Source organism: Heteronotia binoei, chromosome 7 (assembly GCF_032191835.1).
Source record: "Heteronotia binoei isolate CCM8104 ecotype False Entrance Well chromosome 7, APGP_CSIRO_Hbin_v1, whole genome shotgun sequence".
NCBI lineage: Eukaryota > Metazoa > Chordata > Lepidosauria > Squamata > Gekkonidae > Heteronotia > Heteronotia binoei.
The window spans coordinates 57767168-57792107 of NC_083229.1; the positions used below are offsets into that span (position 1 = coordinate 57767168).

Genomic DNA, 24940 nt, shown 5'->3' on the forward strand with positions numbered 1-24940 from the left:
GCGGAGGTCCGTAAGCAGTAGAAATCTTGAGGGAGCCCTTGCAAATTATCTCAGGGTCTAAGCACCCACCCCACTGCCCACGGCCCCGACTGCAGCCTGCAGGCACCTTCTTAAAAGCCCCTTTACTAAGCTGTGGGGGAGAGGCAGAGAGAGGCAAATGTGGTGACGACACCAGCAGCAGCTGCACCCGGCAAGTCGGGCAAAGAGCAGCTCAGTTGCTGGCTGTGCATGCAGGCTGGGAGGGCTGCAAGCAGCGGGAAACTGGGGTGGAAGCTGGCCCGGGGCCCCTAAAGGCCTACTTGGTCTAACTGTTAATCCAGCTCTGCTAAAAACAGACAGTTTTTATTCTTCTAACAGAGAATGCTGTCAGATCAGTTACCTTTTGGCTGTTCCTTTCATCCTCATCTTCAGATGGATCAGACTGGTGCTTTGGATTATCCATCTGAAGAAATGCTCTGACGTCTGGGCTAAAAATGATAATGAAACCCATAAATTATAAAGAATGATATCTTGCGCCACTTCTTGAGCTTCTCTATTTCACCATGCATTCTTACAGACGCAAAACTTACCACTATCCAGCTTTTTATCAATAAGCATAAGCAGTGAAGGTGACACATGCAAACAGAAAGAACACACAAGGGACGTTCTTATGATTTATAAAACAGAAATTATATTAAAACAGTTATTCAGTTAGTTCTACCAGCTCTGAAATAATCTACACCTAGTAAAAAGATAAATGTAGTCCCCTGCGCAAGTACCAGTCGTTTCTGACTCTTGGGTGACGTCGCATCACAACATTTTCATGGCAGACTTTTTACAGGGTGGTTTGCCATTGCCTTCCCCAGTCATCTACACTTTCCCCCCAGCAAGCTGGGTACTCATTTTTCCGACCTCAGAAGGATGGAAGGCTGAGTCAACCTGGAGCCGGCTACCTGAACCCAGCTTCCGCCGGGATCAAACTCAGGTCGTGAGCAGAGCTTAGGACTGCAGTACTGCAGCTTTACCACTCTGCACCATGGGACTGCTTTTCTACACCTAGAGCATAGGCTAATTAAATAACCTGCATCACCTAACAATAAAGCAATTTCCTTTCTAACTTTTTTGGCATTGTGCTTTGTTTTTAATTTGTTAATAAAATTAAACTTTAAAAACTGCACAAACCCAACTGCATACAATTGAATGAAAAGCAACAGAAACAAGAACAGCAAAAGCACTGCTAAAGACCTTCTGAAAGAACTGTTTTCACAAACTGCAGGAAAATTAGCAGTACAGGCAAAATTGTTAGTGTCATCAGGACATTCCATAGAATGAGCACTGTATCATGGAGGTGGTGGGGCTTAAGGAAGGATTGCTTAAGGAGGGTGAGGAGATAGCAGATAAACTGAATGAATCCTTTGCATTTTCTTTCACTGTGGAAAATGTGAGGCACCTACCCATTCCAAAGCCAATATTTTTGGGAAGAGTGTCCAAAGAACTGAGTCAAATTGAGGTACTAAGAGATGAAACTTTAAGACAGCCAGGCAAACTGAAAACCATTAATTTTGCAGTTCCAGCCATATTCTCAAGGGTTTTTAAAGAACTCAAATATGAAATTGTTGATCTACTAACAAGTATATTCAACTTGCTGCAAATATTAGTGTCTGTCTGATGACTGGAAAATAGCAAATGTCACATCAGTTTTTAACCCTCCCAAGGAATCAAGGTATTTTTACAAACCTCAAAGTGATCTTATCAACTTTACATATGGGGGGCAGAACTCTAGGGCTGTGGTCACACTCACCATTAAATCCATTCCTAACCCGTCGCTATTATACCCCGCAGCTTTTTTACAACAAATTTCCTGATCAGACATCCCTCCACCCTTTAGTTCTAAGCAGTGTTGGTTCTGTTGTTGGTTGATCAGAGGTCTCAACCAGACCTTGTTTTTTGAGATGGCATTCCGCACTCGCGCAAGCACAGTACCGTGGGATATCATGCTTGGCTTTAAAAAAAAAAAAAGGTGCCAGCAAAAGTGGGTGATCTGCCCCCCCCCCCCATTTAAACACCCAGCTAGGGAGGGGAAGCCCGGGAGCTCTCTTTGCTGTCTCTCCGCCTGGCGGGTGGGTGATCTCCCCCCCCATTTAGACACCCCGCTGTGGTGTTTAAATGGGGGGGGAGCACAGCAACTCTCTTTGCTGTCTCTCCGCCTGGCAGGGAGACAGTAAAGGTGGGTCATCTTCCCTCCCCCCCACCAATTTAAACGGGACAGGGTAAAAGCCAGAATGGGCCGGAACAGGCCAGAATGGGCATCAAACAACATAGACTGTCACAAAAAATGGGGGGGAGCACGGGAACTCTCTTTGCCGTCTCTCCGCCTGGCGGACAGACCACAAAGGTGGGTCATCTTCCTCCTCCCCCCATTTAAACACTCCACTGGGGTGTTTAAATGGGGGGGGAGCACGGGAGCTCTCTTTACCATCTCTCCGCCTGGCGGGGAGAAGGCAAAGGTTAGCGATCTGCCTTTCCCCCCCATTTAAACACCCCACCTGGGTGTTTAAAGGGGGGGGTGGGAAGCCTGGGAACTGCCATCTCCCTGCCTGGTGGGGAGACAGCAAAGGTGGGCGATCTGCCTCCCCCCCCATTTAGGGAAGGGACCTGTGCAAGCATCAGTCGTTTTCGACTCTGGGCTGACGCTGCTTTCACAACATTTTCATAGCAGACCTTTTACGGGGTAGTTTGCCATTGCCTTCCCCAGTCATTACACTTCCCCCCCAGCAAGCTAGGTACTCATTTTACCGACCTTGGAAGGTTGGAAGGCTGAGTCAACAATTGCTGGCGCAATAATATCATTTGGAGTGGGAAGCGGATTTACGCTTGCGACGAGTCGGCTACGATGGAGTGTTCAAACATAGAAAGTACGTGTGGGAGTTGTTGGAAACATTCTTGGTCCAGATTTTAAAAAGTCCGCGTTCCAGTTGTGGCAGTGTGGGACACGAACGAGCCAACGACCATTGCCAGATGCTGATGTGGACAACCGCATAAAATCTGGCATGCATCTGGCTTTCATCCATGCCCATCTTGTCAGTTTATGTGCGTCTGACCTGTCCACTGAGCTGATTGGTTCCCTTTGTCCTTTCAATTTCCCAAACCTCTGATTTGAACATCGTAACTTTACAGGGGGAAGTTAGTCTAGACCCATAGCTACATATGCACTTAACTGTTCACCTTCAAATTTCCAAAACCTCTGAGTAACCTTCTCATCTTTATATATTTTGGGGGGAGGGAGTGTGGAAGGCTACAATGATTGCTTTCTTTAAACTAACAGTTTTATACATTCCCAACTGTGTCTTCTGCTTTAAAAATGGTGGGATCAATTTGACCTCATTTATGGTTTTGTGGGGTTTTGATGTTTTCAATGAGGGGTATTTTTGACCCCAATCCCAGATTTGTGTCTCTTTTGTCCTGCATTTCTGAAGAAGGTTATTATTGTGGCCTGATTTTTTTCTTAGTAGCTAATGCCTTGCCTGAGAGAGCTTATCCGGTTTCCATTGCTTTTTGCTGCAATTTGGGGTCACTTTGACCCCTATGCCGAAGTAGGATAGCTGGTTTTTTTTAACCTTGGGAGGGTTAAAAAGGAATCCAGAGTGGATCCAGAAATTTATAGGGCAGTTCACTAACATTTGTTCCAGGTAAATAGTAGAAACTGTTACTAAAGAAATAACTACTAAACACATTAAGGAACAAAGGATATTGAAAGAAAATTGACATTATTAGCAGAGAATAAAATGGGGGGGCACTCAACGAAATTGTGGTGAAATAGGCTCTAACTTGACAAAAGGAAACACTTCTTTACTCAGCAAATAATTTCTCATTTGGGGTACTATATGCAGAATTCAGGAGAGACAGGGGGGCTATAAGCACAGATAGCTTTCAAAGGGGGTCAGACAGATACATAGAAAAGAAACAGGTGTTCACTTTAAAGTGCTTACTCTAAAGCAGTCCAATAAAACATAACAACTGTCTTGCTGAATCACACCAAAAGCCTCATCCTGTACTATCTCTAACCATGACCAAGCAGATATTCCTCAAAAGGTCTCAAGAAAGTTGTGATGATTAGCTAACTACTGTTTTTGTGCATTATGTGGTAATAAGAAGTATACTATTAGAACTCCTTACATTGGATAATTTAGAAGCAATTTGTGGATTAAATTTCCATTAAAGGATATGCCACTTATCCTTTTAGCTAAAATACACTTACTGATTGCATAGTTCTGGCTGCCGTACTAAATTTTGAATGAATTCATTTAGTCCTGCTCTTCTCTGTTTAATGAAGTCTGAAAGAAAAACAATCAGGAAAAGTAAAACAGAGCTTGTTTTCTACAACCTGTGTTTTTTAAAAAAGGTAAATTCACACTGAAATCAGGGGAACAACAAAACCATGCACCATCCTAAAAATAGGAAAGCCTGTTACTGATTCTTTAATTGTAGATACTTCTTAGTCCTATGCAAGTCAGTGAAATGTACATATGGGTATGAAGGATTACTGTTCAAACATCTTGGAGTTCTTTGATTCCCCACTCCTCCACTTGCAGCTGCTGGAATGGCCTTGGGTCAGCCATAGCTCTCGTAGGAGTTGTTCTTGAAAGGGCAGCTGCTGTAAGAGCTCTCTCAGCCCCACCTACCTCACAGTGTGTCTGTTGTGGGGGGGGGGAGTTAAGGAGAGACTGTGACCACTCTGAGATTCAGAGTATACGGCGGGATATAAATCCAATATCATCATCTTCTTCTTTGGCTTTTCCAGGGTACAGTATGAAGTATTATGAAAATGCAGAGTGGTTTAACCCCAGTCCTGGAAGGAAACCAAATCCTGTAAGGCTACCATCTGTAGATAGCTGCATTATTAGAAGGCAAGGGATAGCCAACCTATTTTTTGATAAATATTATGCTATATTATCTAGGTAGCAAACCATAGGCAGAGATCACTAGAGTATGCATGGCTGTTGGCAGAAAGGTAGATGGTAGGACAACTCTTCCTAGAAGCTACAGATCAAACTAGAAGAAACAGGAGAATGGCTCCCCTCCTAAGCAGAGTACTGATCAGATAGCTGAAAGAAGAGAAAGGACTACTAGACTGAAGGAGTTACAAGGGTTGAATGATACACGGCTCATTCTCTGTCAGCAGATAGCAGCGCTGAATGTGGTAAGCCCTGCCCTTACCTGAGACTTGAATGAATGAGAAGTTACTCCATCAGTAAGCAGTGGGAGAACCTGAACATATTCACATGTAATACTCTAGAAGCCTTCTTCCTTGCTATTTAAATAGGTTTTTTGGGTAACTGACTGGTACATTTTGGTGGGCCATTTGAATCACTCTAATGTTTGGTGTGGTGGTTGTCCAATTCTTAACCTGATCACTGGACAGCAGATCAAGACCTCACACAACAGGACAAAGTGCAAACAAGGGAGAAGTTTCTGCAAACTGGACAGGGGGAGCTTGCAGAAAAACCCAAAAACATTAAATAGGGGAACAAATTTACCCCCCTCCAGTAGAGAATGACAACTGAGTTCTCAGGAAACCTTGCAAGATCACAGACAGCATTCTGGAGTTGCTTAGCAACCCCTGCACCATGGCTTAAAGAAAGGAGAGAAAGAAGCAATGGAGGGGGGGGGGGAGCAGGAAAAACAAAATAAAGCAACGACCCCTATGAGTCTCATAGGTCCCCTATTGTTATATCTAATATTCCCTTTTTAGGATGATGAAAGCAGCTGCACTACAGACAAGGGAGAGATGTCACCTACTTGGGGGGATTCCCCATATATGTACTAAGCTATGATTAACTCTAGGAATAAAGCCTGTTGTGGAGAAAAATACAATGGGGTATAGAAAGAGGCTCTGGGTGAGTGCCTACCCAAGTCAAGGCATTCACTCCACCCACACTTGGTTTCCTCCCACCCCCCATCCTAATACCCCATCCTAATATGGGGAGGGACGGTGGCTCAGTGGTAGAGCATCTGCTTGGGAAGCAGAAGATTCCAGGTTCAATCCCTGGCATCTCCAAAAAAGGGTCCAGGCAAATAGGTGTGAAAAATCTCAGCTTAAGACCCTGGAGAGCCGCTGCCAGTCTGAGAAGACAATACTGACTTTGATGGACCAAGGCAGCTTCATATGTTCATATGTTCACCTACCCTCCAACCACCTCTTCCTCTCAACTACCCCTGCACCTTTGGCACATCACTACCCCCCCGCCATGACATTCAGTCACCCAAACCCTTGCAGTCTTCCCACCCACCCTGCAGCTGAAACACAAGCGACTCCCCACTGCATGGATGTGTGTCCCTGTGTCTGCGGCAGCTCAAAGCCCTGAAAGAGGCCCAGGAAGAATTATTACAGGGTGTGGGGTGGGCATGACAACAGTCACAGAGATGCTGAAACTCAGCATTCCTTTTGTTTGCAGTGCATTTTTGCTGCTTTTTCCTGTCATATTCAACCTCATGGCATTTAGCATCAGGGTGAGCTTGTGGCATGATTTGCGGTGTTTTGCTTGGCTTGGTTGTGTTATGGTATACCACAGAGTATGTCCCTTAAGGTGGCTGTTTTCTGTAGGGGAACTAATCTTACTTCAGCTTTTCATCTCCTCCCCCCTCCCTGCAGCCTCCACCTAGGAAAAGGACAGACTTTCTCCACAGTGGAGACCAAAGCAGGAGGTAAGAGACCTCAGCTGGGTATAATGACACAAAGTCCATCCTGCAAAGCAGCCATTTTCTTCAGGCAAAGTGATCTCTGCCATCTGGAGATTAGTTGTAATTCTGAATAATCTACAGCCCTCACCTGGAAATTGGCAACAATAGTTCCCCAGACGGAAATTGTCAGTTTGGAGTTGATGGCATTGTACCTGTCTGTGGTCCTACCCCTTCTCAAACTCCACCCTCTCCAGGCTCCACCACTCAAATATCCAGGAATTTCCCAACCTGGAGTTGGCAACCCTATCTCTTTTTCAGTCAACTATCCTGGGGCAAAGCTGAGGGGAGGAGGGAGAGAGCGAGTGACAGAAAAGAGGCAGGAAGACAGTAAAGGTGGGACAACTATGCTCTCTGAGGAAACGCTCCCAGCGGTGCCAGGCCTAGTTGCATTACGGTGGTGGCATCAGCTCCCTGGCTGTTTTGATGGCCTTCAAAGGCTGCATGTGCTGGGAGACAGTCTGTGTAGGATACTGATGAGACAGCAGAGGAATGTTGCTGGCAGCAGTAGTGATGCCTTTTGTGAGGCCACAGTAGAGTACCAGGCCTTTCTGAGGCCAGTTGACAGAGAAGACATGGAGAAGCATCAGAGATGTGTCCGTCTCTGAGGTAAGATTGTTTTGGTGGTTTGTTCAACATTCCTGGGGCTGCAGTAGGCGGCTGCAGGGGAGTCAGCCAATGGGAGGCCAGAGATGGTGACAGACATTTCACTTGGAAGGAAACCCCAGGTCATCTAGTCCAACCCCCTGCACAATGCAGGAAATCCACAAACACCTCCCCCTAAAAGTTCATAGGAGCCAACAGTTCATGCAGCACAGTTCCAAGTAATGAGGATGCTGAATTTTGCCACCGCCACAAGATAATTATGTCTACAAGATAACCAAAAATAGATTGAAAAGATTTTTTAAAACCCCTATGCCAATGGAGACTAAAAGGCTACAGAAAAAAAAAATTTTTTTTGAGAGCAGCTGAGTGTCAGTTGGAGAGAAAGGGAAATTAACTTGCTTGAGACTTTGAATGCTTAAAACAGTCCTGCAGAGATTTCAGCTTAGGGGATTTTCAAGTTATCCCCTACCCTGTGCTTCTAAACTAGCCCCCCCTCATAAACTAATTTCAAATTTGGGGGCAAAAATCTCCAAATGACCTTGGGGAGTAAGCCAAATACAAAGTATATATTAAACTCTGTTGGACTGTATCAGGGGTCATTTTGTAGAAAAATAGGCGGTGGAGCTCGTCCAGGGATTGTTATGCAGCTGCACCTACTATTCAATGGACAAGATGGGAAGGAGAAGGCGGAACTCTCAGGAGCTGTGCTCCTGTGATCTTCCATTGCTTTGTGAGCTCCGAGGCCTGCTTTATATTTATTTTAAAATGTCTAGGTCATCTTTTTCCATTAATGTGGACTCAGGGTATTGTAGAAGCACTGATACATACGTACCGCTCTCGTTTCAGTTTATGGTCCCATTATCTAGTATTTCACCTAACTTAACAAAGAAAGAAAACTGATGCAGATTTGACTCATCAAAGAGTTGAAGAATAAATATGTATGTATATTAAAATAATTATTATTGATTTATCTGTGAGACATTAGTTAATTGGCCTGTAAATTCTCCCTTTTTAAAAAATGAACATGTTTGCTCTGATGGGGAGGGAGATTTTAATAGAAATTGCATATTACTGTGAGATCATAAACTTGACATTTAAGAACTTTTAATAATAACTAAATTAATTACTAAACATGTCATTCCCTATGCTGGAAGAATCAGCATGGCTTCTATAAAGGAAAGTCTTGTCTCACCAACTTTTTGAAGGTCTTTGGGCATGTTAGCAAGCATGTAAATAACAATGAGCTGGTAGACTGTATATACTTTTAAAAAAAGATTTCATCAAAATCTTTCACCAAAGGTTAGCGATTGCGAGACAGGAGGATAGATTATTTTATGGATTAGTAACAAGTTAAACAACAGGAAGCACAGGATAGATGGGCATTTTTCACAATTGAGGGAAGGAAGCAGTGAGATCCCTCCAGGGATCTGCATTAAAACCTGAGCTACTTGATTTGTTCATAAATGAAATGGAACCAGTGGTGAGCACCAAATAATTCAGGATGGTGAAAAGGGAAACAGATTTTGAAGAATCCTAATAGGATTTTTTAAAGCAGAGTTAGTGTTATGACATGATAAATGAGGTTCAGAGTGTGAAGTCATCCACATTCTAACCCCCCCCCCCCCACCAAAAGCCCCAAATCAACCCCTTTCCTTTCCTTTTACTCTCACAGGAGCTGATCTGGTTGGTGACTGACTACAAAAAGAGATGGGTCACAGTAGAGAGCTCAATGAAAATGCTGACTCAGACTGTGGCAGCAGTGGAAGGAGCAAACTCTATGCTGGGATTATTAGGAAAGAGACTGGATTTAAAGTAGCCATGGTACAGCTCTATGATTTAATGACCTTTGGAATACAATTACCAGGGATGGGCACGAACCCATTCACAAATTGTGATTCGTGAATGAATCCTGAAGAGTCAAAGTTTGTTTCAAACTGGTTTGTTTGCGCCATGCCTGAACTGGAAACTGAATGGACTTTTTTCCTTGGTGGGTTGTTTGTTTAGTTTTTGTGGTTTGTTTTCTCAGACAGCCTGGCGCTGATTCAATCAATTCCTAGGCAGTGCTGGGGGTGGACTTCTGGGAGCTCTAGAAACACCCATAGCAATTGTCCATAGCTTGATTGGCAGCTCTGTGAGCCAATAATGGAGCTCCCATTCTGTTCTATGGGAGCAGACACCCTGACTCTGTTGCTTCCACTTTAAACCAGGAAGATAAAATATTTAGTTGCTGTGAGAGCTGAAGTTGAGCTTTCCTGGGGGCACCTGCTTTGGGGGCTACAACTCAGACATTCCAAATTCAATTTTTGCCATACTTGGAGTGCAGGTGGAGAAGAGCCTGCTGAAAATTCCTGGTGAGTTCAACACCACCTGAACCAAAACAACCAACCACAAACTGGTTTTGGCAATGATATGAACCCTGAAATGAAACGAACCTCCAGTTCAGGCAATCAAATGAACCATGAGCCAACATGAACCACCATTTCCTGTTCCATGCTCGTCTCTGCTATGCACAGTTCTGGTCAGCCCATCTTAGCAAATATATTGCAAGCTGGAGAAAGGGCAAAAATGGGCACAAGCGTGATCAAGGAGCTGGAGCATCTTTCTTACAAGTAAAGATTTAAACGTTCTGGGCTTAAAAAAAAAGAGATTAATACAGGGAATCTAATATAGGTTTACAAAAGTATGGACAGTATGGAGAAAATGGAACAAGACTAACCCTCATCCAAAATTAGAAATGGGGTTGGGAGGGGCAACCAATGAAGCTGATGGGCAATAGACTCTGGGCAGAATAGGAAGTATTTCACACAAAGCATCATTAACATGTGGAACTCAATGCTACAGGATGTAGTGATGGCCGCTAACATAAGCAGCCTCAGAAGAAATCAGACATATTCATGGAGATAGATTCATCATGGCTATTAACTATTAGCTATCCTACCTAAATGGAACATTGATATTCAGAGGTAGAATGGCTCTAAAGACAATCTGGGGGGAGGCAGCAATAGAGGAAGGCTTTGGCTTTCTCTTTCCCCCCGTGTTTGTGGGCTTTCTGTGAGATCTGTCTGGCAGACTAAAAGGGCTGCTGGTCTGGACTAGCAGGGTATTTTCATATGCTTAAACAACGGTCCTACCCTGTGCTAATTTTGATCCACAAGGGGAATTTTAAGGGAGAAATGGTCAAAAAGGCCTGTAAGGTATGTCTTAAAGAGCTCTCAACATTGAACCCAGAAAACTATGGATGGAGTAGAGTTTGCAGAAATGACCTCAGCCAAATTCTTTGCAGCCTCCCTGGTCCCTGCAAATGCCATTAGCAAAGGTAGGGGAACTTTAAAGACTGGCATGAGATACAAAACAGTGGTGAAGAGGTGGACAGCAGTAGTCCATCACATCTCTTTAAATGAAGCAAAGACTTACCAAGGATGGAAAGAGAAGGCAATTTCTGCCAGTTGCACATGGTATTCCTCCCTTGCTACACCCCATGGTATTTCCAAGGGTCTCCAAGTCTTCCAAAATTGCTTTTATAGGGCACAGAGGTTTAATTTAAAAGAGAAACTGGAAAGATCATATCCATGAATTCTGCAGGCACTTTCTTCATTATCCCTAACTGTGCCATGTGCAGGTCTTCTTTCAGAGAATGCAACTCTCTCAATAATTTTACATACACACACATTCTATCACTACCATGCTTTTCCACATATAATCTGTCAAAAAACTGTATTACATCATGTACTTGGAAAAAAGACAAACCAAAACTGAAGGACTTTCCTTGCTGCAGCAAAGAATACCACAGAAACAAGACAAATTATCAGAAAATTGCTTTTAATTTGGGCAATTCGTAGGGGCAGGATGATCCCATACTACAACCCTTTCTTGCAGCTGTATTCAGAGGCAAGGGGACTGTATTTCCACACAGCACTTAATATAGATCTGTATTCTCATAACATCCAAGGTCACAAAGAAAAGATCCTAATACATTCATGAGACAATGGTTAATTACCATATAATTTCTTGTACCTTTGGTGAGGTGACAGCATTAGTCAAATACTGTTTTTCACTGTACCGCCAGTCAAAGCCACCATTCATAATTTTATTGTATTGTTTAGGAAAGTAATAGCATGAGTGGCTGACTTGAAAGAATAAACAGTATTTCAGCCCTCAAATTCCCCTATAAACAATTGTAAATTATCAGCTCTTCTTTGGGGACAGAAAAAATGCTAAGAGAAAACAGCTGGCTGTCATAGAACAGAAAATAATTAAGCAAGCTGGAAGAAGAAAGAAGGGAGAAAAATCTGAAAGGGCAGTCGCCCTGAGAAACCTCAGTAGGGTTTTGATTGGCTATATGGTATAGCCTGGTGCTGCAACTGTGTTTTAAGTATTTTAAAATTGTCACACATGGGGAACAAATGAAAACACAGAAGATTATGGAATGCAAAGAGCTGCCAACAAGCGTCTGGTCTCCAGGCCTGGCGCTGGAGTTTCCAGCGCCCCAGGCTAGATGTTGCTCCTCCCTCCGCCCCCCTCTGCATGTGCATGCAGAGGACATCTCGATGATGTCACTACCACACCTCCCCGACTTTGCGAAGTCCACCCGAGCCTCGAGAAGCCTCCGCAAAATGCTCCCTCCCGCCTGACTTTGCAAAGGCCACCGAGCCTTGGGAAGCCTCCGCAAAGCGCTCCCCCTCACCCAACTTTGTGAAGGCCACCCGAGCTTCGGGAAGCCTCTGCAAAGCACTCCCCCTCACCCGACTTTGTGGAGGCCGCCCAAGCCTCGGGAGGCCTCTGCAAAGTGCTCCCCCGGCCCTACTTTGTGGAGGCCGCCCGAGTCTCAGGAAGCCTCTGCAAAGCACTCCTCCCCCCACCTGACTTTGTGAAGGCCATCCGAGCCTCGGGAAGCCTTTGCAAAGTCCCAAAGGCAGTAGGAACACTTAGAGCGCCAGTGCTGCCCCTGTTCCTGACTTTGCGGAGGCTCCCTGAGCCTCGGGAAGCTTCCGCAAAGTCAGGATGGCAGCGGGGCGTGGGGAGAGGGGGCGCCTTGTTGTCATGGGTGCTGGGGACCCTGCAGAAGAAACCGAGCCTGCAGAGCCTGCAGAAGGAACTGTGCCCCTGCCACCTGCACCAGTGCCCCTGCCTCCTGCTGAAGAAGATCCAAGCCCCCCTGCCTCGCCCTCTCGGGTGGCTCGTGTGCGTGACCGCCTTCGTCAGGACCTCAGGGATCGGAGGAGGGCGGCACGCTCACAAGCAAGACGCTCCCTGAGCCCTGAGTGGTGAAAGGATTCTGGCCCTTCTAAGTGTGAGGATGCTTAAGTTTCGGCAGGATCCTGGCTGCTGCTCTGAGACAGCAATTAGCCCAAATGAGCAACAGGCAGCAGAGGGCTATATAGCTGTGGGCTTTGGGAGGAGGCTTTGTGGAAGCAACTAGTCACATACCTGACATCCTAGCATCCACTCCGGCTCTTGACTTTGGCTTTTGGATTCCTGACTTTGGCTTGGACCTCTGGACCCCCTGACTTCGGCTTCTGAACCTCTGACCTGTGATACCTGGATTACGATTCTGTTTTGGCGCCTTGGACCCTCCTTGCTCACGAGTTGCTGACCTTGGACTGCCTCTGGACTTTGCCTGACTCAGCCCCAGCTCGTGACAGATTGCTTCCACCCACAACCAACACCCATTCCACAGGATGGATGCTGAAGCAAGTGGAACCACAGGACTACTGGCTGCGCTCCAAGCCCAGGTACAGCAGCTGACACAGGCAGTAGTACACTTGCAGCAACAACCTGTGGCCAGTGCTCCAGCCAAGTGCCCAGTTCCCCCACCTGACAGATTTGGGGGTGCCGTGGAAGAATTTCCTGCTTTCCTAGCGCAGTGCCGGCTGTACTTCGAACTAAGAGCTCGGGACTTCCCCAACGACAAAACAAAGGTGTGTTTCATCATCAGCCTGTTAAAGGGGCAGGCGGCCAAATGGGCCACACCCTTGCTGGTTGCGTCCTCTCCCCTGCTGACTGATTACCAGGGGTTTGAGGCCCACCTGTCTGCTGCCTTCTCAAACCCAGTCCAAGCAGCCACAGCCAACCGGAAGATCAGGGCGCTGAAACAAGGCAAATCCTCAGTGGCTCAGTATGCCACCGAATTCAAGCTCCTGGCCCAAGACTTGGCGTGGAATGAGGCCGCCCAGATGGACCAGTTTACCGAGGGGCTGGCAGAGGAAGTCCTGGATGAACTGGCCAGGGTGGAGTCGCCACCCACGCTCCAAGGACTTATCACCCTCTGCCTCCGCATTGATGGCCGCCTGGAAAGTCGCCGCCAAGCCAAGACCAGAGGGCGCCAGCTCCCTGCGCCGTGCCACTTGGCTCCTCACCCATCCCCAGTTAGTACCAGAGCCGAGGAGGAGCCTATGCAGCTTGGAGCTGCTCGACCCCGCCTGACTCCAGAAGAAAAGGCCAGACGCCGCACGCAGAATCTGTGCCTTTACTGCGGTACGGCAGGCCACTATGCCTCTGGCTGCCCTGCTAAGCGTCGGATACCCGGACCCTCGTTGCCACCGCCGCCAAAAGAGCAGCCCCAGGCGTAAGTGGGCCCTCCAGCCTGGGGCGACTAGCTGGGTCCTCCGAACAGCAGACTGATACCCCGGGCCCATTCCTGCTACCAGTCAAACTCCGTCTGCCTGATGAACGCTGGCTGTTTGTATATGCCATGCTGGACTCGGGAGCGGCCCACTGTTTTGTAGATGCTGCCTTTGTAAAGCAGCACCAGATACCAGTGCAGACAAAAGAGACTCCAACGCTGGTGGAGGCTATCGACGGGCGCCTCCTCCGTTCTGGCCCCGTCACCCAGGAGACCTGCCCCATCACCTTCCACGTCCAGCAGCACCAAGAACAGCTGCAGTTTAATGTCGCCCGCATGCCTCGCTTCCCGCTGATTCTGGGCCTTTCCTGGCTGAAGCTGCACAACCCCATCGTGGACTGGGCCCAGCAGGAACTACGTTTCCGAGACCCATGCCCCCATCTGACTCCTCCCACCACTCTAGCAGCCGGCATCCCGAGTGGTGGTCCTCAGCTCCCTCAGAAGTATGCGGACTTCGCCGATGTCTTCGAAGAGACAGGAGCGGATCAGCTTCCCCCTCACCGGCCCTATGACTGTGCCATTGACCTAGTACCTGGGGCACCACTCCCGGTGGGGCGTCTGTACCCGATGTCGGAGCCTGAGTTGGCAGCTCTGCGAGACTACCTGGACAAGAACCTGAAACGCGGATTCATCCGACCCTCAACCTCTCCCCTGTCTGCTCCAGTCCTCTTCGTGAAGAAGAAAAGTGGGGAGCTGCGGCTGTGCAATGACTACCGGGCCCTGAACAAGATCACCATCCGCGACCGGTACCCTCTACCACTGATCCCTGAACTCTTGGATCGCTTAAAGGGGGCCCAGATTTACACCAAGCTGGACCTCCGTGGAGCGTACAATTTGGTGCGCATACGGCCCGGAGACGAGTGGAAGACCGCGTTTGGGACCCGATACGGGCAGTACGAGCACCTGGTGATGCCCTTCGGATTGACCAATGCCCCCGCTGTCTTCCAGAGGTTCATGAACGACATATTCCGGGACCTGCTCGACCGCTTCGCGATCATATACCTGGATGACATCCTAATTTACTCCCGCAATCCTGCCCAGCACGCCGAGCACGTCCGCCAGGTCCTGCAGCGCCTACGAGCCCATGGCCTCTACGCCAAGCTGGAGAAGTGCGACTTCGACCTGCGCTCCGTCGAGTTCCTTGGGCACATTGTGTCACCGCAGGGGATCCTCATGGACCCGAAAAAAGTAGAAGCGGTCCTGACCTGGCAGGCTCCTCAGAATCGCAAAGACCTGCAGCGGTTCCTTGGTTTTGCCAACTACTATCGGCAATTCATCCCGGCCTACGCATCCCTGACCACACCCCTGACTCAACTACTCCGCCCCAAAGAACCCTTCCGCTGGTCCCCAGAGGCCGATAACGCCTTCTCCACCCTGAAGACTCGCTTTGCCACCGGGCCACTCCTGAGATACCCTGACTCCCAGCTTCCCTTTACGGTGGAAGCTGATGCCTCCAACGTGGCCCTGGGAGCAGTGCTGTCCCAGCGCGAGGAGCCGTCCCAGCCACTCCAGCCCTGCGCCTATTACTCGCGCCAGCTCACTGCTGCAGAGAGGAACTATACCATCTGGGAGAGGGAGTTGCTCGCGATCAAGGCAGCGTTTGAGGTTTGGCGACATTACCTCGAAGGGGCTCGCCACCCTGTTCAAGTGCTCACCGATCACCGGAACTTGGAACACCTCCAGACCACCCGCCGTCTCAACCAGCGCCAGATCCGGTGGTCCCTATTCTTCTCCCGCTTCGACTTCCGGATCTCCTACATCCCCCATACCCAGAACCGGAAAGCAGACGCGCTCTCCCGGAAACCGGAATACGCCCCTGCCTCAACTGAGACCGTGCCCGCTGCTCCAATCCTGCCACCCTCAGTATTTGCAGCCACCTCCACTTCACCAGCACTCGTGGAGGACATTCGGGCTAGCCAGGCCAATGATCCCTGGGTCCAGCAACACCTCCAGGCTCTCCAAGATGACCCAACAGGCGAGTTCACGACTCGAGGCGGCCTCTTGCTACACCGCGAACGCCTCTATGTGCCGCCCGGGCCCTTGCGAGCAGAAGTGCTACGCCTGACCCACGACTCGTTACCCGCCGGGCACTTTGGACAGCATAAGACCACCCACTTGCTGACAAGGGAATTCTGGTGGCCACGAGTTCGCGCTGATGTTGCCCGTTATGTCAGCTCCTGTGACGTCTGCCGACGGGCCAAAGACATCCCAGCCAAACCCTCAGGGTTGCTACAGCCCTTGCCCACATCTTCAGGACCCTGGGAGACCATCTCGATGGACTTCATCACGGAACTTCCGCGCTCCAAGGGTCAGACTTGTATCTGGGTGGTCGTCGACCTATTTACCAAGATGGCCCACTTTGTTCCGTGCCCGAAACTTCCCACAGCTCAGGAGACGGCCCAGCTTTACCTGCAACACATCTTTCGTCTGCACGGACTCCCAGCCCATCTGATCTCCGATCGGGGCCCTCAGTTCTCCTCTCGGTTCTGGCAAGCCCTCCATTCCAGCCTGGGTACTCGAGTGCACCTGTCCTCAGCCTACCACCCACAGACAGATGGCCAGACAGAGCGCACCAATGCCACGCTAGAGCAATATCTCCGCTGTTACACCTGTTACCAGCAGGATGACTGGACCACTCTATTGCCCCTAGCGGAGTTTGCATACAACAATGCAGTCCATTCATCCACCCAAATGACCCCGTTTGCTGCAACCTACGGGTACCACCCTCGGTTCTTCCCGGCAATCCTACCACCCACGAATGTCCCCGCCGTCGATGCCTACCTGCAAGAACTCCGCGCCAGCCAAGACTTGCTCCGAGAGCAGCTACAGCAGGCCAAGGAGGCATATAAACGAGCTGCGGACCGAAAGAGGCAAGAAGGCCCTCCAGTGCTGCCGGGGGATCAGGTGTGGCTCTCAACTCGCTACCTGCGCCGGCCTGGTCGGTCTCACAAGCTGGATGCACGGTTCATTGGACCCTACCCCGTCGTAGAACAAATAAACCCCGTCGCCTTCAGGCTCCAGTTGCCACCCCACCTCCGCATTCACCCTGTGTTCCATCGCTCCCTCCTTGTTCCAGCTGCACCCCCTGACCCAGCTCGGCCTCCTTCCCCACCGCCGCCACCACCGGTGTTGGTGGATGACGAGGAAGAATATGAGGTGCGCCAGATTCTGGACTCCCGGTACCATCGTGGAGGCCTCCAGTACCTTGTGGACTGGGAGGGATACGGCCCAGAAGACCGGTCCTGGGAACCTGTGGACAATCTTCATGCCCCGGACTTGGTGCAACGATTCCACAGCGACCACCCCGACTTCCCAGGCCCCTCGACGGAGGGGGGCCCTGGGGGGGGGGATAGTGTCATGGGTGCTGGGGACCCTGCAGAAGAAACCGAGCCTGCAGAGCCTGCAGAAGGAACTGTGCCCCTGCCACCTGCACCAGTGCCCCTGCCTCCTGCTGAAGAAGATCCAAGCCCCCCTGCCTCGCCCTCTCGGGTGGCTCGTGTGCGTGACCGCCTTCGTCAGGACCTCAGGGATCGGAGGAGGGCGGCACGCTCACAAGCAAGACGCTCCCTGAGCCCTGAGTGGTGAAAGGATTCTGGCCCTTCTAAGTGTGAGGATGCTTAAGTTTCGGCAGGATCCTGGCTGCTGCTCTGAGACAGCAATTAGCCCAAATGAGCAACAGGCAGCAGAGGGCTATATAGCTGTGGGCTTTGGGAGGAGGCTTTGTGGAAGCAACTAGTCACATACCTGACATCCTAGCATCCACTCCGGCTCTTGACTTTGGCTTTTGGATTCCTGACTTTGGCTTGGACCTCTGGACCCCCTGACTTCGGCTTCTGAACCTCTGACCTGTGATACCTGGATTACGATTCTGTTTTGGCGCCTTGGACCCTCCTTGCTCACGAGTTGCTGACCTTGGACTGCCTCTGGACTTTGCCTGACTCAGCCCCAGCTCGTGACACTTGTGGCACCCCTAGGCCAAGTGGTGCCCGAGGCGGTTGGCTACTTGGCCTACTCCTATGCGCCAGCCCTGCTGGTCTCTGTTAAAAGAGCATATGCATGGCAATTCTAGACTAACCACAAGCATAAAATCATCCATACGGTTCTTTACACAAAATATTTTCTACTAAATATATTGATAGAATTTGCACTTCAACTTGTTTCTCTTGCATCCCACTACTTATTCATCTTCTTTTATTTAGTGTATGTTACATGTTTGGCAGCCAGCTAGGACCTTGTCTAGAAGGCAAGTTAATAGCCTCTGTGGAAACTTTCAGAAAGCGTAGTAGTCAGGCACTGCATTCTGGCAACAATCCTTTGCATTCTGAAAATCAGGCAACATCAATTCTGTTTGTGAATGTTACTGGCAAGTTACCAATATGTTCAGTCTTGACTTGTGGCATATATAACACCCCCAAGAATCCACAATTCATTTGCTTAGTATGTAGATGGTGATCTCCATATAAGGTTGCCATCTGCCTAGAGAGAGAAAAGGTGTCCCACCCTTAAAAGAGGCCTGTTATTTACCAGGTAATATTATTTACCTCCATTCTTCAGCTACCCATTAATACTTGGTTAAAGGGGCAGGATGTTTTTTTGCAGGCCTGTTGGTAACCTAAAAGCCTTTTACCTGGATCAAAGTTGTCTCCAAATATTCTTTTAGCAGGAATCTTCAAGTTCATGGTGGGAAACTGTTTCTTTAGCTGAAATACACAATGACGTTTGATCACAGAATGTAAGTAACTAATTGTCACTGTGAATTGTTAACACAGCTGGGTGGCAGAGGGGAGAACAGTTGCATTTACTTACTGTATTATATAGTTTATCAAACTCAGCATATCGCCTGAAGACAAACCACTCATTACTGCCGACTGAGACCAAAACTTTGTAAACCTGAAGTGACAAAAAACCCTATTGTTAACATTATATTGCTATAATATTCGAATACCATTTTATTTAAAAATGCAAACCTTCAGTAGCTGTCCTAGGAAATGTTAGTGGCCATTGATCCAGGTCTGATGCAGGTAAGCTGCAGCGAAACCTGCCATGTGGAAGCCCCTTTGCTGCTGCACTTGATCAGCAGCCGCACCAGCAATGGGAAACTACAAGTCCTCCCTATGTAGAAACTACGAATGGCTGAATTTTCTGCTAGTTATCAGTCTGGAAAAACCACATGGACTGAAGACATAGTGGAAATGGCAACAGTCAGAGAAGTGTACATACAATGCATGCAAACTTCATATCCTACCCAAATTTACATCTGGCATCAGTCAGTGCACAAATGTTTACACTTTTCAAATATTTTGCAATTTTTGAAGTTTCTTGCTTTCTAAAGTACTGTGTAAATTTCTCATTTTCCTTTTATAATAAAACCTTTTATTATCTGAGCATAAATCTGTACAGTTCATACTCTGCCTATTTATGTGTGTTTTGGTTTTATACACACACCCCAGGTTGTGTTCCTGTTAATATCAGAGATTTTTCTAAGTGTGTTGGAAAGACACCTTTGGAAGCATTGCAATCCCAATGGGTGAAGTATGAGGTGCCATCAGTCCCTTCTTTGAAAAGCTGAAGCAGTACTTGTGCTTTACAGAAGATTTTGACTTATGGTTGGGTCAAAGATTTACAACAGCCTGGCTGAGCGTGCAAAAATGTGATCAGAAAGGACTCTGAGTACGCTCAGAGGCTGGAATCTCATCTCACATAGTAGATTCATGGCTCTAGACACCACTTAGGCACCCTTCTTGACAAGGCTTAAAAACTCCAGTGGAATATCCTTGTTAAGGTGGCTCTTACCACCTCTGTTTATCTATGTACTTAAAGAACTTCAGACCATTGTAAATATAATATCTACTACAGCTGTTATCAGCTAGTATTCTTTCACTTCTAGAGATTACAAAGGAGGACTTCTTAACACTGCTACTAAAAATAGTTGCAAACCTTGCACTCACTCCAAAGGTGTTTACATTCTACTGAAGAAATCAAAATCCAACATAATGTTTAATGTTCCTCAGCTTTAAGGAGAAAGTACTCATTGGAACAGATGAACAGTACATGTTTTCTTTTTTAAAAAGTATTGTGATATTGTCTCTTCAGACAAACTGACTTGTGGGCACAGCCTCTCAAGAATAATTGTATGTCTTTATCTGATGGAAGTGGTTAGGTACACTGACAATACACAGAAGACTGATGCCAAAATTACATACACAATATAAATACAAATCACGGAGAGAAGCTACTGGGATGGTATGGAGAAAAAGAACAGGAAACAATGAAAGGAAAAACAGGGGTGTAAAAAGGAACAAAGGAGGAAAATACTATAGTTTAATGTGTTTTTTAAAAGATGTGTCTGTGTTGTAGCTTTCTGATAGCCACAGCCTTGATCTCAGATGTAGGCAGGAAATTTTAATTATAAAATGTGGTAAAATCCCTAGGCACCTGCACATTTTTATTTTACGGTGTTTACAGACTCAGAAAAACACATAAGCTTTGGCAGCTGATCTTGCACAAAGTATAACAAGCCACTAACAACAGAATGTGAGAGTACAAATGTTTTATGTTTACAGACTTACTGTGAATCTCTTTTTCTTCACTCTATGTTCATCAGAGCTTGGGATGCTAACACTTGGGCAACTTTCCTTGAAATCCATTGGATGCTTTCTTTGAGCAAATAATCAAGTATAGCAAAATGAAGAAAGTGTCAGCAGTATTGATCCAAAATGTCAAGCCTTGCTTGGGTCAATTTAAATTCCATCATGCAAGCCTTAAGTTAAAAAATAAATGAAAAAAGTTCAGAATATGGCCATTCTTATTTGAGTCTACCACCTAAACTTTAAGCTCTGCTAAATGAAGTTGATCCTAGTTCTGCACAGAGCAAATGAGGGGAAAATGGAAAACAAAACTGAAGAGGATACAAGGGTTAAACAACAATGTTGCTACCGGTTAGACTTGCAGACTGCATATGCAGGACATAAAATATGTTTTAATGCACCAGATGAATAAGGCATACACAGGGGCGGAATTCTAGTTCCTTTGCATATTAGCTCACACATCCCTGATGTAGCCAATCCTCCAAGAACTTATAAAAAAGAGACTTGTAAGTTCTTGGAGGATTGGCTACATCAGGGGTGTGTGGCCTAATATGCAAAGGAGCTCCTGCTAGAATTCCACCCCTGGGCATACATAATACCCAAACAGCTTTCATTATCATAATATGGCTAGAAGATAAATTTTTCTCAATAATCCTTACAACAGACTCATAAAGGTAGGCCAGCACAACTGTGTTCCTTCTTTGTAGGAAAGGAACTGAGGAAAACAGTGCCTTATCTAAGTCCACCTAGTGAGTGATCAAGAGGACCATACAATCCCTCTGTGCGTTTATTCAGAAGTTAGCTGAACTGGTTTCATAAGAATATAAGGAGAGCCCTGCAGGATCAGACAATGGTCCAGCATCTCATCTCACACAGTGGCCAACCAGTTCCTCTATACCAACAAGGCATAGAGACTTAGGCCTTCCTCTGATGTTGCCTCCTGACTCTGGAATTCAGAGGATCAGTGCCTCTGAAGGTAGAGATTCCCCTCAGTCACCATGGCTACTAGCAGGCTAGGAGCACTAAGGGTGGTGCCACCTATAGAATCTGCAGCACCCCCACCCAATCTTCCATTTCACTGCCTTTTTCACTACTGCAGCACACTTGGTGACACTTTCACTGAGCTATCCACTACGACCTCAAGATATTTTTCCCTCTCAGTCTCAGCTTAGCCTATACTTGAAGCTGGGATTTTTGTTTCAATAGAACTTGCTCACTAGAATGCATGCATGCAAAAGATTGTAGCAGTTAGGATCTCTAGATGAACTGTCAGACACATTGGGACTGGGAAGACTGGGTTCAAATCACCACTCTGCTATAATGTTCACAGAGTGACCTTAGGTCAGTCACTGCTTTTCAACCAAACATACCTCACCAAGTTGCTGTAATGATAAAAGGAGGAGGCGAAAACCTATATGACACTCTAAACTACTTAGAGGAGAGGATGGGATGTAAACAATAATTAGAGAAACTTTACACTGCCTCTGCAAGGAAAATAAAGACACTTTAATAAAAGTATTAAGCAAGGACATACAATTTTCAATGGAATACAATGTTTCATCATGCAGAGACAGGATTAAGTGCCTTTGTAAACGATCACATTTCAATATTAGGATAATTTTAAAGAAAGGAAATATTATATCAACACATATAAGAAGCAGTTTACTAACTGAAATTATTAATAGCGGACTTAAAAGTGGATGATTTTACCTATTTAATCTGAGATTCATACAGGCTACTTCATTTTCTATACTGCTCATGTGGAAACCATCAAGAGCCACTATACTTGAACACATTTCACCAGCGCTTTTTTTTCCTGCTGGAGCCCACAGGAGCGAAGCTCTGGCTGGCCCGACCGACCCACCACGCAGCAGCTACATTCTCCCAGGCCAGGTGGTGCGGCCTAATATGCAAATAAGCTCCTGCTGGGCTTTTTCTACAAAAAAGCACTGCATTTCACAAATATATAACCATGTAGATTAACACAGTAGTACAGATGTTATAATTTAACAAATTGTGTGTGGACATTAAAGGCTGTAAAGTCTATAGCCTCAACCAGATATAAAATATACAGTATTGGTCCATAAGATGGACAGAAACAATATCAGTATTATTATATCTTTATTAGGACTGACATTTATAAACTAATGAAGTAGTTTTTGAGATAAACAGAATTCTTCTTCAGGCTCCATTTTAAACAGAGAGAGACAGAGAACGGGAAATGTTGCTATGAGAGGGCATAGTAGGCTGCAAAGCATTTCCTTTTAAAATGATGATTCAGGAAGATCTCTTGTGATTGCTTGGGCTAGCTTTTTCCAGTGTAAAAGATGACACTGCATGGAAGCATACTGGAATAAATAAGCAATGGCCAATTGCCTAGAATTTGTGGATGCTGTGTCAGGCAGACAGTGAAAGAAAAACCTGAGAATCCTTTTATTAGCAGTTTCAGATTGTTCCAGAGTGGGGGCTCAGTGGGGCATCATCTGCTTGGCCTGCAGAAAGTCCCATTTAAACCTCCATCATCTCCAGTCAAAGGGATCAGGTAGTAGATGATATAAAAGACCCCGACACCCCAGATAGTCACTTCCAGTTAGAGTCGACAGTACCGACTTTGAAAGATCAATGGTCTCAGTCTGACAAGAAACACTGACAATTATTCAGTCTAAGGAAGGCCTGACCTGGCTATATATATTTACCAGTTTAAAACAGATGTTTGTGTTTAAACTGCCAGTGCTTCCTAGCATTCTCCTTCAGTGGGGGGAAGCCATCCAGGAAATGGTTAGGACACACCTCTGCTCACTTTGCCCCCACTGGAGAGAAAGAACCTTCAGGTAAGGTCTAATGTTTCATTCTCAAAACATAAAATGATGCAGTTCTCCAACTGCAGAGACACCCATGCTTGTGTTGGCTGAAGTGACAAAACATTTCAAATCCAGTGAAAGATTTGTTGTAAACATATATATAACTGATAAATTATAGATTATGGTAACCCACATTTTCTTCATGTGTTCAGGATGCAGCTACTTCAAGATTCATTTCCCTTTGAGAAAATTAAAATAGGGTATTTTAACAGAAAAAACTTTCATTTTAATTTAATTTAATTTAATTTAATTTAGTTTATATCCCGCCCTTCCCACCAAAGCGGCTCAGGGCGGCTCCCAACACAAAAGTTCTAACATAGGATTAAGTTTTAAAATACATCAATTTACAACATTTAAACAATAAACCAGTAAAAACAGTAAAACAGTAAAACAAAGCCATTTACCAAAGTACCATACTACAGCCTTCTATTCTAAATTTTCAAGTACAATCAGTTGTATGCCAACCGGAAGAGGACTTTGAGTCAAGAAGATAGTGTATAAATATTTTTATTAATAAATAACATTATAAAGAAAAAGAAAAAGTATTGATTTATCCTTTGTATACTCAAGACAAAAGGTGCAATTCTGCCATATCTGAAACCCATTTTAACAGAACAGCTGAACATGGGATTAAATCTCTTCTATTACAATAAACAGAACCTAAAAGACAGTAGCTAGACTGGGCAACAAAAGAAACTTCTCTTTGCTACTGTTCTAGGGAGCTACCAAACTGGATCGGGGTGTGTGCATAAGTTGCTTTGTGTGCTGGTCAAGAACATGTGAAGGCACCATGACACATACTGATCAGATTTTGCAGGCCTTCTTTATTTCCAAGAGGTTTGTGTCATCAGCATATCAAAGGCTGTTGATATTCTTTCCTCCATTTATTATGCTGATTTTTTACTCTTCCATTTCTAATACCTCATAACTGACTCCTATGAGGCAGTGCAAGAATAGACAAGACAGTCATCTATAGTGGTCAGTATCAGCCTACTATCTGGTTTGTGTCATCAGCCTACTATTTGGCAAGCCTAGGTTCAAAATCCCCATTCTACAAAGGAAATGTGATGGGGACACACTCTCAGCCTAATCCACCTCACTGGCTTGCTGTTATTCCTCTTCTAAATAGTTCAAATTGCTGTCCTACTGACAAAGTCTGAATCATGAGGGAATGAATATAGTGAAAAGCGGGAAGGAAACCAGTTGGACCCAGGAAAGTGCTGGCAAAATGAGCTTAACAAACATACACACACACACACTGTATCAAGGCAAAAAGCTCTTATCTTGAACAAAACTGTGTTGGTTTTAAAGGTGCTTTTTGTATTTCTCCCCTGCAATTGAGACAACAAATCAAAGCAGCCTCTGGCTCCTTTCTTCTTCCCCAAGAGAGGATGAGGAAGGAGCATCAGCCAATGGAGGAGCTAGGCTCTGTAGCTCTGCTGTGTGATTGAGAGAGCCTGCCACAGCTAGAGCTCTCTCAATCAAACCTAGAACTGTGCCAGGCTCTTTTAATCGCAAAGCAGAGCTACACAGCCAAGCTTCTCCAC

The 24940-nt window shown here is 46.3% G+C and overlaps 1 protein-coding gene across 2 annotated transcripts in view; it reads right to left on the reverse strand.

Moving 5' to 3' along the window:
- Positions 1-24940, reverse strand: part of SGK3 (serum/glucocorticoid regulated kinase family member 3) — an 86361-nt gene that overhangs the window by 14891 nt on the left and 46530 nt on the right. For both annotated transcript variants that reach the window (XM_060243676.1, XM_060243675.1), the window contains exons 2-6: positions 20515-20705; positions 18752-18835; positions 18573-18645; positions 4238-4313; positions 380-467 (exon numbers count right to left, since the gene is read on the reverse strand). In XM_060243676.1, coding sequence (XP_060099659.1) covers positions 380-467; positions 4238-4313; positions 18573-18645; positions 18752-18835; positions 20515-20592 — 399 coding nt within the window. In that variant the 5' untranslated portion in view covers positions 20593-20705. The remainder of the gene's footprint in view (positions 1-379; positions 468-4237; positions 4314-18572; positions 18646-18751; positions 18836-20514; positions 20706-24940) is intronic.